This window comes from Aspergillus fumigatus, chromosome 4, assembly GCF_000002655.1.
Source record: "Aspergillus fumigatus Af293 chromosome 4, whole genome shotgun sequence".
Classification (NCBI taxonomy): domain Eukaryota; kingdom Fungi; phylum Ascomycota; class Eurotiomycetes; order Eurotiales; family Aspergillaceae; genus Aspergillus; species Aspergillus fumigatus.
Genome location: NC_007197.1, coordinates 2,075,628 through 2,087,518, shown reverse-complemented (window position 1 = coordinate 2,087,518; position 11,891 = coordinate 2,075,628). Strand labels below are relative to the sequence as shown.

Genomic DNA, 11,891 nt, shown 5'->3' with positions numbered 1-11,891 from the left:
TTATTGGAAGCGCCACACCGCCCCGCAGGTTATTAAGTTGCCTTAGGCCCTGCAAAGCCAGTTGTGGCTGACCCCCTTCGTCATCTGCTTGTGTCCCAGACTGCTACAGACAAGACTCCCCAGTAGTAACCTTGCCTTAACCAGCAGCCCGCCATCAAACCTCCCCGGTATCCCGATCCCGCCTTCATCGCTCTCAAACCATCTTCCAGAACGCTCTTGCCTCGGTTTTATACCACTGGAACTTTCAAAGATCTCGGCGCTTGAATTCTAAGATACCTCCTAAGCCCTGTGCTTCTCCCAAATCAGTCATCATGGCCTCCAGAGCGCCGGCAGGAACCCGTCCGGGTGCTAGATTCGCCCAGTTCAAGCTTGTCTTGCTTGGTTAGCCTTATCCTTTCGTTCTCTCTTGCTGCATTTGTTTTGAGTTAAATTACTGACCATGTTTTATCTGTAGGTGAATCTGCTGTTGGAAAGGTTAGAGCTCCTTATAGTGTCTATGGGTGTTCTTTCGGTCGCTGACATCTTATCCTCCAGAGTTCGTTAGTGCTAAGATTTGTCAAAGTGAGCTTTCTTCTTCTTCTCTGGTGCCTGATGGCCCATGGGGACAGCCTAGATGTTAACGGATATCATAGGATCAATTTGATGACTACCGAGAGTCGACGATCGGCGCTGCCTTCCTAACACAGACCATTTCGCTGGACGAAAGCACAACGGTCAAATTCGAGATATGGGATACCGCTGGTCAGGAACGATACAAGTCCTTGGCTCCAATGTACTACAGGAATGCGAACTGTGCTGTTGTTGTCTACGATATCACTCAGGCTGTACGCGCCCCGATCACCTTCTCTAATATCAGGCTACTTTGAAAGACTAACTCGGGCAATTGGCAAACAGTCGTCGCTGGACAAGGCAAAGTCATGGGTGAAGGAGTTGCAGCGACAGGCGAACGAGAATATTGTCATTGCCCTCGCTGGCAATAAGCTGGATTTAGTTACGGAACATCCGGACAAGAGAGCCATTCCGACTGCTGATGCCGAAGCCTATGCGCGCGAAGCCGGACTCCTTTTCTTCGAAACATCTGCGAAGACTTCGACAAATGTGAAGGAACTATTCGCCGCAATCGCCAAGAAACTCCCTCTCGATCAGGCGGGCCCGCGCAATCTGCGCACCACTCCTCGTCCCGGTGTGGACTTGCGACCGGAAGCACCTGGCACGCAGGGCGCCGGAGCTTGCAATTGCTAATTGCTGAAATATCTGCCATCGTCCTCAAATTCCCCTACCAAGATCCAGATTTTTCTCCCCGCTTCAACTTCTTGTGCCTAGATATGAGAGGTCCGCATCTTCCTGTCTCAAGTTTGACCATGTGATGCCGGCCTTTCTTCGCAATATGCTTTAATGGTGTTTCAGTGACTGAGAAATAGCTTCAGATGGAATGAACAATACTTTGCCCTCCTGCCTCTGTCTCATCGATCCAAGAGAACATCCGCTATCCCTAGCTGCGGAATCCGCACTTCGCTGCAGGGTCGATTGGATTTTGGCGCTCTAGATGTTTTGCGATAGGGCTGTACCTACGCTATGTCACCTTATCTTGTCTTTAGCTGTTTCTGGTTTGAATCCGGCGTCTGCATTCTCCGATGGGCTGAGTTTGGTTCTGCACTTGTCACTCTTCGCTTTTCTTTATTCAGTCCAGGTTACATTAGTATGCTATGTTTATATAATTCTCATTTCAACACCTTGTTTGAAGGTTGGCACCTAGGTTGATCACTGTGTGCTTGATTTCGCATTAACGGCGAAAGACAAAAGGCGCAACTTGTAGCCATTCAATGCTCCATACGAAGGTATATCTGCAGCGGAGCTGTACTAGGAAACAAGAAAATATTGTTACCAGATGTAGACACTCAGTTCAAAACGCAAAATAGTTGCACCATTCTTTCCCCTAGGATACGTACCATGGAGTCTGTACCCCGTAGATTGGTGGGCAGAATCTGGGCGGTGTGACCTCCAAAACTAAGCCACATAGATATGGCTGTGCAGAGCTGTCGGAGCGGATCGTAAAAGCATCATCTCCATTCCGGTCCGCGTTTTCCCTCTGCCAGCATCAACCCCCTCTTCTCAATCCGCCTTCAGCGTCTTCCTCCTCTGTTGTGCGGCCCGCCATGCTGCGCTCTTCGTTCACACAGAGCAGACAGTTGCTCCTGTCTCAAGCTCGCTCACGGACAGCTGCGCAATGGCTGCCGAAAGCTGGAGCAAGCAACCGCCTTGCCGGCCAGGTATGACGACAGGCTACCCTCCTTGATATGTTCGGGAATAAGGGCTAATATCAATGGCATCTTATACAGAGATTCTTTGCTGATGCCAAACCTCCCGTCACCGGTGCACCTACTCCCGCCTCCCCTTCTTCTGAATCATCTATTCCTCCAGAGACCGTCCCCAAGCCATCACCAGGTTCGACTCCCGTCGTCCATTGAAGTCATTAATGGTTCCAGGTGCTAATTAGTGCAGCTGCTGAGGCTCCTCTCCCTCCCCCGCCTCCCCCTGCGCCTGCGCGTAAGACCGGGCGATTTCGAAAATTCCTTCTCTACTTGATTCTGACGTCTGGATTCGCCTACGGTGGCGGCATCTTTCTGGCGCTCAAGTCTGACAACTTCCACGATTTCTTCACGGAATACGTTCCTTATGGCGAGGACTGTGTTTTGTACTTTGAGGAACGTGACTTCTATCGCCGCTTCCCCAACACGTTGAGAAACCAGAACCGGGCCCCCAAGGATGAGGGCCACACGGTTACGATTCCGAGCAAGAGCGGGCTCTCCTGGAAGGTTGCAGAGGAGGAATCTGGAGCTGATGTGTCGCAGAAGGGTCCTCATATGAGCGCACTCGACAATGGCGACAAAGCGCAACTCAAGCCTGGCGCAGCTAAGCCTGAGGAGAAGGTCGCCACTGTCGAGAAAGTTAAGGCCGAGTCTGCTGCCAAGGAACAGACCGCTGAGGATAAGAAAAAGGTGAAGGAGGAACCCAAGAAACCCGCGGCTCCAGCAGTGACGCCCATTGAATTTGCAACTGTCAGTGAAGGCGATGAAGAGGTCGTGCAGGAACTGGTCAAGACTTTCAACGACATTATCACTGTCATTGGCGCTGATGAGAACGCGCACAAGTTCTCTGGTGCCGTCAATAAGGCAAAGGAGGAGCTTCGAACTATTGGCGAGAAGATCATCGCCATCCGCAATGAAGCGCGAAAAGCTGCCCAGGAGGAGATCAAGCAAGCCCATGCAACTTTCGATGAGTCTGCACGAGAGCTGATTCGTCGTTTTGAGGAGGCACGTGCTCATGACGCTGCTCAGTATCGGGAGGAGTTTGAGGCAGAGCGCGAGAGACTCGCCCGTGCTTACCAGGAGAAGGTCAACACGGAGCTGCAGAGGGCTCAAGAAGTAGCTGAGCAGCGACTCAAGAATGAGCTGGTTGAACAGGCCATCGAGCTTAACCGCAAGTACCTTCACGAGGTGAAGGATCTCGTTGAGCGTGAACGTGAAGGTCGTCTAAGCAAGTTGAACGAGTTGACCGCCAATGTCAACCTGCTCGAAAAGCTTACTACCGACTGGAAGGAAGTGATCGATACCAACCTCAAGACCCAGCAACTCCAGGTTGCTGTGGATGCCGTCCGCTCCGTCCTTGAGCGCTCCACCGTTCCCAGGCCTTTTGTCCGTGAACTTGTTGCAGTGAAAGAGCTGGCTGCTGGTGACCCGGTCGTTGAGGCTGCTATTGCATCGATCAACCCAACTGCTTATCAGCGTGGTATTCCTTCGACGTCTCAGATTATTGAGCGCTTCCGTCGGGTGGCCGATGAAGTCCGCAAGGCGAGCCTTCTGCCCGAAGATGCTGGCATCGCCAGTCACGCGGCCAGTCTTGTCCTGAGCAAGGTCATGTTCAAGAAAGACGCCGTCGCGGGCAGCGACGACGTCGAAAGTGTGCTTCTTCGTACCGAGCATTTGTTAGAGGAAGGCAACCTCGATGACGCTGCTCGTGAGATGAACACCCTCAAGGGATGGGCCAAGATTTTGAGCAAGGACTGGTTGAGTGACGTGCGTCGGGTGTTGGAGGTAAAACAGGCTCTTGAGGTAAGACTAGGACCTTTTACTTCATTGTTTCATTTATATAGATAGGCTGACATACGTATTTTCCAGGTTATCGAGACAGAGGCACGCCTCCAGTGCTTGAGGGTTGAATAGATTAAAAGAGTAGCGATCCCTTTCTATTTCGCGTATATGTTCCTGTAGTCTACGGAGAACCTGTATCTTTAGTAGCACTTCTACGTTATTAGAATCAAACTAGATATTTCGTTTGTCTGGATTTTCGACCCATGCTTATAGGGTTCCCTTCACTGACACTGTCTTTATGAAACGTAGATATAACTATATGTGGTGTTTGTTCTGTTTGTATATCCACATGCAGCTCCAAGCCGTTGACGCGCATGGCTGATCGACTGAATGTCAACCTGAATGTCTTGCTTCTGAAAGTTGTGGCGGAATCTGCCACTCTATTCTATCTTGCCGCTATGTTGTTGAGCTGAGCAAAGATTGAAGTCGGCGCTTGCATTATTTTCTCTCAATAGTTCCATGACTTCTCCACAACGTAACACCCACCTCCTTACTCGCGGGAGTGACCCGGCCGCTCTCCCATTGATGTTGAACGATCCGGTGGTTCCCTTGAATCGCTGCTTTCAGTGTTAATGTTTATTTTGACACAAAGTGATAGCTTGGCATCGAAACCTGCTGCATAATTCGGATCTAATGGCGATTCCCATCAGCGGATTTCCACACGAATGACCGAGGGACGAGCAAGCGGCGAGCTGGAGGGCAGCACGCTCGGGAGCAGCTCACGCGATGGAGACAGGGCCCGACGCAGCCAACGAAGAACAGCGAGTTCGAGCTCCTTTCTTGTCGATTCATCATTTTTATCCAAGTCAAAGAGCATACGGACCAGCTCTCATCGGCCACGGCTTTTGGAATCGCATCGCAATGAGAAGCGTGGTGCTCCCGAGAGCGATATTGCAACACCGAAGAAGAGGTCACGGTTTCCCTGGAGTCGCAATAGAGAGTCAGTGGAAGGGTCGTCGGTGATTGCTGGTCCCCAGGAGGCTGCAGGAACAGAAACGTCTGGTCCATCGTCCGCACAGCAACCTCCAACGTCGGAGCCGCTGCCAGCTAGGGCGGACAATAATGAGGCTGTCCCAGGTTTGGATAGGGATTCACTCCAGATTGTTAATCTGGCTCTGAACTTGAGTGAATCCCGGAGGAGAAATAATCTCGGTCGATCCGTCTCGACTCGCCTTTCAGGGGCTGGGGGGTCGGTTCCCTATGCCGATAGTGCAACGTTGACTACGGGCGCCGGTCGTGGATATCCAACTCTTCATACGCGTCGTGATTATCCTCATCCGGGGATCAGTCACCGGGCCACACCCCTGCCTGGTGAATTAGCCGTGAATCCAGCATCCGTACTGGATTTACTACCTAATGCTGCTGGAGAAGAGACCTTGCCTCACGCATTCTCAACGAGTACGCTTGCTCGGGCCGATAAAGCTAGGCGTCATTTTGAGCTATTTCACCTCTATTTGCGTCTACTCCCTTCGCTCCCGCCACTGAGACATCATGGGACGCAAGATGCCACAGACGCCTCATCAGCGTCAAAGGCTAGCTTTCCCCAGGCGCGAGACTACAATCCTCTCCAGGCGATTCGAAATCGGAAAGTCCGGTTCCGTGAGCGACGCCCAATTGATCCGGAGTCGGAAGGTTGGTATGACGTTGCTAGGGTGTGTGAATGGGTGAACTCAGTCCAGTTTCAGTATGGCGACAGAAGTCACCTGCCTTCTGAATGTCTAAAGCTGCCGCCATTCGAACGAGGCGAGAAGGATCCGCCACGAGAAGAACCCGATGATCCAGATCTGTTTGCAGCGTCTCCTCCTTCCAGCTTAAGGCGAGTCAGCCGCACTAGCAGCACCAAAGCGGCTCGCAGGCCAAGATTTGACTGGGCAATCTCTCCGGCTGAGCTTCTGGCTGATGCTGCGTGGGTTGAAGAGGGCCAGAATAAGAGCAAAATGGTGGACAAGGATGGGAATCTTTTGTTTCCGGACCCAGCACAGTTACATCCTTGTGGTGAAATGCCACCTACATCTGCCCAGGCGCATATGCAAGCCAAGTCGCCGTCTGCGGGCGCACGACACGCGGATTCTGATACGTCTTTCTCCAATGCGCATCCTGCATTGGGAGCCGAATTCAGAAGCGTCAATCGTGGAAGGCGTCGGCACAGATATCATAGTGCTGCACATGGTTTCCACAGCAGAGGTACTTCACTGACCAGCATAGGCACCAAGGAGCGCAAACTGGGATTGCGGTCAAGTAGCTCTTCGAGTGTCTCCGCCACTGGTGAAAGACACTCGTGGTATCATCATGCGGACAATGCAGGTGGATCTGCCGCATCAAAACTTACCCGAGCTCGGAGCGCGCGAGTAAACTCCTCTACCACTGCCCCAGATGAAGAACATGGCCTCGATGCAGGACCGCTGCCGTCTCAGACCTCGACTATTCAACCAATGTGGGCCAAATTGGACGAGCGAAGCGGCTCCTTGTCATCCGCCGCAAGTCGTCAGGATCCTTCTTCTACTGGCACTCCGCCTGTTCCCCTTGGATACTTCCCTAGCATTGCGTCCAATTTATCTCCTCCTTCAAGTCGCTCACCGTCGCCATCCAAACGACAAGTTGCTCACGGAATTATTGCTCGCCATGCGCGTAGCAAAAGCCGCTCACGCCCCCGGGAGATCCTCGAGGACAAGTTGATCTCCGCGACGGATACTGCCGAAAATCTCCAACAGTATATTCCTGATGCCGCATATCGAGCTGGCAAACTCGAACCAAGCCCAATTCCCGATCATGTGTCTCCATTGAACCAAGCTGACAAGACACGGACCCACACGCATGTCCGCAAGGGATCATTCCAACCGGAATCGCGGCTGCGCGGAATCTTTAAAGGGCCCGGAAAAATTGCAGAGATCGTAGGCAACGAGGTCTCAAAAATGGGCGACCTGATAATGAAGAAGGACGATCCAGCTCATTCAAGGACTTCGTCGTTGGAGACAGCTCTTCCCTCCGAGGATAGTGCATTAGACGAGGGCGAGGAAACGAAGGGTGAAAAGAGATCCGGGCCCAAAGCCCTCCTACGCCGACTTCCGACATTCTCGGATGGAACTCCTCGCAAGCATTCTGAGCGTGTAAGCGCCAAGGGTCTTTTGCAATCGACCGCGGCTTTGGCGACCCCATCTCGACGGATCGAGCAAGAAGAACAGTGCAGAGCTTCGGCCCTGGATAGTCCTATGAAGCAGGGTCCAGATGCTTCGTTCCATGATGCACAGGTGTCGCAGACGAAGAATCTCGATGCTCCAATGCTACAGAAGAATGCACACCTTCTGGCGGAGAAAATTGGTGATGGCCGAAGAATTGAGCCCGAGTTCCACGCGGTCCGGAGCCAGATCGAGAAAAGGCAGATTAAAGATCCATCGGTTCCTTTCAGCATGATCCGTCCTCCGGTTACGGGGCTTGCGCAGGCAGAGATCTCGGCTGCAGATCGCCTTCAAGACAAGCTTCGTGGTGCATCAGGTCAGTCAAGGACATGGAGCATCTCCAACCGCAGCATCTCGACTTCGGTGGACTCCGGAATCCCGGATCGAAGGGAAATCGAGCGTACAAGGGCGCTTCTTCTCACATCGGGTATCAAAGCACGGGAAATCACTCGCCGGGCCGAATCGATACGCAGTCCACCGCCAGACTTTCTACAGAAAGCCTACTCCGGCTCCCCTGTGCCCCAGGTCATCCGCCTCTATGAATTCGATGTGGCGGCTAAGGGACTGCTCCGGCGATTAGAGACATCTCATGACTCGTTTCGGCGAACTATAGAGGATTACCCTAGAGCCTCGGGCGCCTTGAGAACGCAATTGGCGCAGCTGGAAGACCTGGTCAACCAGACTCTTGCCCCGCGCGTTCGAGCCCTGGCAGATGACGCCGAAAATCTCAGTGTCGAACTCAACACCACAAGCACACTGGCAGTAAAGCAGTTGAGCGACAAACTCGACAAGGGCATTCGGAAGCGCCATCGACGATTGCGCTGGCTTCGCCGTACAGGCTTTGTCATGCTTGAATGGGCGCTTGTTGCGATGCTGTGGTGGGTGTGGTTAATAGTCATGGCCTTCAAGGTGCTTCGCTATATCTTCCGAGGAGCAATTGCGGGCCTCCGGTGGGTTCTGTGGTTGTGATGAGGACAAATTTGGTTGTTTTTTCTTTTCAGTCTTTCTACATACTTGTGTAATCCTTCGAGTCGTGGGCCATCGGCGACCGGCTCCTACTTCCTTCACTTTCATCAAGAGTTATATACCCCCATTATTGAGGATTCAGTTTGCCTGGCACGGCTTACTCTTTTGATTCAAAGCATTGTCTTCGTACGGGTTTACTGGATTATCTTTGCCAAATATTGCGCATGTTTATATTTCTGTAAGATGCTGATAATACGAGTCTTCTCTATTTGCGTGATAGTTTCTCGAGTCTTTTCAAATTAGCCTTACCATTCAGCGAGATGCATTCGAATGTGATGCTATACTCATGGGCCCTCACAACCTACCCGAAAGCAGGCACAGCTGAGACCAGGATCGATGAGAGGCCTCAGGCTGGAGTAAGGTCGATGTGTATCTAAGTAACGCCGTCCGGAGATAGCTTTTGGAACCCTCTCTTCTGCCGTTACGGTCGGTCGGAATCCATAACATTGCTTGTGCAATTGGTGATGACGTAGACTGCTGACATTTTCTAGCCAATCGACCCATGATTCAGTATCTGAAACAGTATACAGAGTATATGCACAAAGCCGTGGGGAGGGAGATTGCTTGATATTTTGGTAGCTCTGGTATGAATCACTAACAAGCTATTGCGCTAAATATAATATCCAATCCAGGGCGGACAAGATAGATAGAGTGAGGACAGCTGCTGCTGATGATGATTTCGAAGGGTGTGATGATGCACCTGCACATGCAATGCAATGCAGGCTGCAGAATCATACAGTGATATCAGACCAGGATGAGAAGAGAATCAGGCTGCAATTCTGGGTGGAGAAGAGCAAAAATGAGTCAAATTGGGGAAGGACGAATAGAATGACGGGTATTAATGACAGCCTTAGCACAGTACCGTGCAAAATCCGAGGCACGGAGTCCTCTTGTACCTTAGTCAAGGGAAATCCCTCAGCTTCGTCATAGAGGGGCACAGGACTCCGTAAGTACAGTACAGTACAGTACACTGTGTACAGAGCAGTGGCAGAGCGGTTCCATCCCCACAGTCGGGTGCTTCTTCCTCCCTCCTCCCTCACCACCACCAACTTTTTCCTCGATTCCTCGTTTTTATTCTTCCTCTTCTTTTCCCCTCTCCCTCTTTCCCAATCTCCCATCCATTGCCATTCGAGGTAAGTTGCATTTCGTCTGTTCTCCTACTCCTTCATTTCCTTGATTTGGTCTCTACCTATATTGGCATTCCATATCGACCTCCCCCACTTTCGTTGGCGTGTGCCCTTTGCCCTAAACCACCACATCGTCCACCGTCGCTGAACGAGCCAACAAAAAAAAAGGACCGCACGCACCTCGTCGTTCGCCCATAAAATCTCTCACCTTTCCCTCCCCTCCCGTCCTACGGTCGTTTCTCACCTCCTCTGCAAGGGTACTGACCGCTGCTCTTCTCTCTGTCAGATTTATCTCATTTGTGGGATAAAAAAAATAAATAGTTCTCTTACTTTGTCCACCGAGCGACAAAGTTTTCTACCCAATTTTAAGACCGCGTCTCTACGCCTTTGGAAACTCCTTAGTTCCAAAGGCACCAGCTCATCACGGCTTTCGCAGCCTCTCCCTTGCCCTTTCGTCACATTGTCTCGCCTCGACGGCTCCGCGACACTCTTAACAACATTCCACCACCTCCTGCTGCTGACCCCTCCTTCGGTTTCCTCCGGTGCGCCATTTTTTAACCACCCTTTGACGCCCCTCCAACTTATTCCCTCACTCTTTGAGCTGCCGCATAGGACTTCTCTGAAGGTTCTTCCTCTTAAGGAGGAAGGGTCTAGGAGGCTTGGTCCAGTCAACCTCGGTTGCGAATCTTTTCGTCCTCCTTAACACGCAGTCGCGTTTTTGACACACTTGTCTCGAAATCTCTTTTATACTCTTTCAAACCACTTTTTCAAGACCTGTTCCGTGCTTCGTCGCAGCGCGCATGGTTATGGCACCGACTGCTTGTGTACCTGCTGAAGTATGCATGACCAAACATTGTCACGACATAAACGACTATAATTTCAATTACCATAGTCAACTCAGCAATCATGGAGGGGACGACCTTTCGCAATCTAGGTTGGCTGCCAAGAACCTGGTCTTGGACGTCCTGAAGAAACGCGCCGCCGAGGTGGATGTGGACCGGTGCGGCCCCGGTGAAGAAGATGCCTTTTATGTGGCCGACATGGGGGAGATCTACCGACAGCATCTTCGCTGGAAAATGAACTTGGGTCGCGTCAAGCCTTTTTACGGTACGTTTCTCCGACCATTAGGATCTCCTCAGACACAGAGCTAACGACATCCAGCGGTCAAGTGCAACCCCGACCCGGAGATCCTTCGTCTCATGGCTAAGCTGGGAAACGGTTTCGACTGTGCGTCCAAGGCGGAAATCGACCTGGCCCTCGAGACCGGCATCGATCCTAGCCGCATCATCTACGCGCAGCCCTGCAAGACCAAGTCCTATCTGCGCTATGCCGCCAAGGTGGGCGTCAAGCAAATGACCTTTGATAATGCCGACGAGCTCTACAAGATCAAGGCCTGCTACCCGGACGCGGAGCTCTACCTGCGGATCCTGACCGACGACTCCACCAGTCTGTGCCGGCTGAGCATGAAATTCGGTGCCTCCCTGGACATCGCCCGTCAGCTGCTGGAACTGGCTCACGAGCTCGAGCTCAAGGTTGTCGGAGTGAGCTTCCACGTGGGCTCCGGTGCCGAGGATCCCCGCGCGTTCCTGAAGGCTGTGCAGGATGCTCGTCTGGTCTTTGACCAGGCCGCGGAGGTGGGCCACGAGCTCCACACCCTGGATGTTGGGGGTGGGTTCTGCCAGGACACCTTTGAAAAATTTGCCGGCATCCTGAGTGAGGCGCTTGACACGTACTTCCCGCCTCACATTCGTGTCATTGCCGAGCCGGGCCGCTACTACGTCGCCAGCGCCTTCACCCTGGCCGCCAATGTCATTGCGCGCCGCGACGTCCGTGACCCCAAGGACCCGGCCAACGATACCTACATGCTGTACCTGAACGATGGCGTCTACGGCAATTTCTCCAACATCATCTTCGACCACCAGCATCCCGTGGCCAAGATCTTGACCTGCTCTGGTGAGACCCAGCCGTCCGCTCTGAATGCTGCGACTTCAGAGGGCATCGCCTATTCCATCTGGGGTCCGACCTGTGATGGTATCGACGTCATCACCCAGCGCATTGTGCTGCCTGGTCTGTTGGACGTCGGCGACTGGCTGTACTTTGAGGAGATGGGCGCTTATACCAAGTGCAGCGCCACCCGGTTCAACGGCTTCTCGGACAACCACGAGGTGATTTACATCTCGAGCGAAGCCGGTGCGACTGCGCTCCTGGAGTATTAGAGAATGTTCCTGAATTTGTCGAAGTCTGGACTTGATTCATCTGCTTGTCTGTAATTCGGTTTGTAATGGGATAGATAATGTGGAAGGCGGGGATCCCATACAGTTTGGTTTGCTTTGTTGCTTGATAGACTAGATTTTGTCACCTTGTCTAATCGATCTTCTGAGCTACTTGGGGTCATCCTTTTTGTTCTCTTG

General features: G+C 52.2%; 4 protein-coding genes across 4 annotated transcripts; all 4 read left to right on the top strand.

Annotated features, from left to right (window-relative positions):
- The first annotated feature begins 44 nt into the window (after positions 1-44).
- On the top strand, positions 45-1,961 carry AFUA_4G08040 (Rab family GTPase). The gene is made up of 5 exons (XM_746929.2): positions 45-381; positions 455-474; positions 535-561; positions 633-824; positions 895-1,961. Exons 1-5 carry the CDS (start codon positions 312-314, stop codon positions 1,240-1,242), a joined length of 657 nt encoding a protein of 218 aa, XP_752022.1. The 5' UTR covers positions 45-311; the 3' UTR covers positions 1,243-1,961.
- Positions 1,962-2,039: 78 nt separating this feature from the next.
- On the top strand, positions 2,040-4,344 carry AFUA_4G08030 (MICOS complex subunit MIC60). Its single transcript, XM_746930.2, has 4 exons — positions 2,040-2,270; positions 2,340-2,445; positions 2,503-4,112; positions 4,179-4,344. Exons 1-4 carry the CDS (start codon positions 2,157-2,159, stop codon positions 4,221-4,223), a joined length of 1,875 nt encoding a protein of 624 aa, XP_752023.2. The 5' UTR covers positions 2,040-2,156; the 3' UTR covers positions 4,224-4,344.
- Positions 4,345-4,417: 73 nt separating this feature from the next.
- On the top strand, positions 4,418-9,228 carry AFUA_4G08020 (uncharacterized protein). The gene has a single exon (XM_746931.2). The coding sequence runs from the start codon at positions 4,817-4,819 to the stop codon at positions 8,294-8,296; it is 3,480 nt and encodes a 1,159-aa protein (XP_752024.1). The 5' UTR covers positions 4,418-4,816; the 3' UTR covers positions 8,297-9,228.
- Positions 9,229-9,362: 134 nt separating this feature from the next.
- odcA (type III PLP-dependent enzyme) lies at positions 9,363-11,696 on the top strand (the record flags this gene model as incomplete). The annotated part of the gene is made up of 3 exons (XM_746932.2): positions 9,363-9,486; positions 9,767-10,587; positions 10,642-11,696. The coding sequence occupies exons 2-3, from the start codon at positions 10,281-10,283 to the stop codon at positions 11,694-11,696; spliced, it is 1,362 nt and encodes a 453-aa protein (XP_752025.1). The 5' UTR covers positions 9,363-9,486; positions 9,767-10,280.
- Between the last annotated feature and the right edge of the window lie 195 nt (positions 11,697-11,891).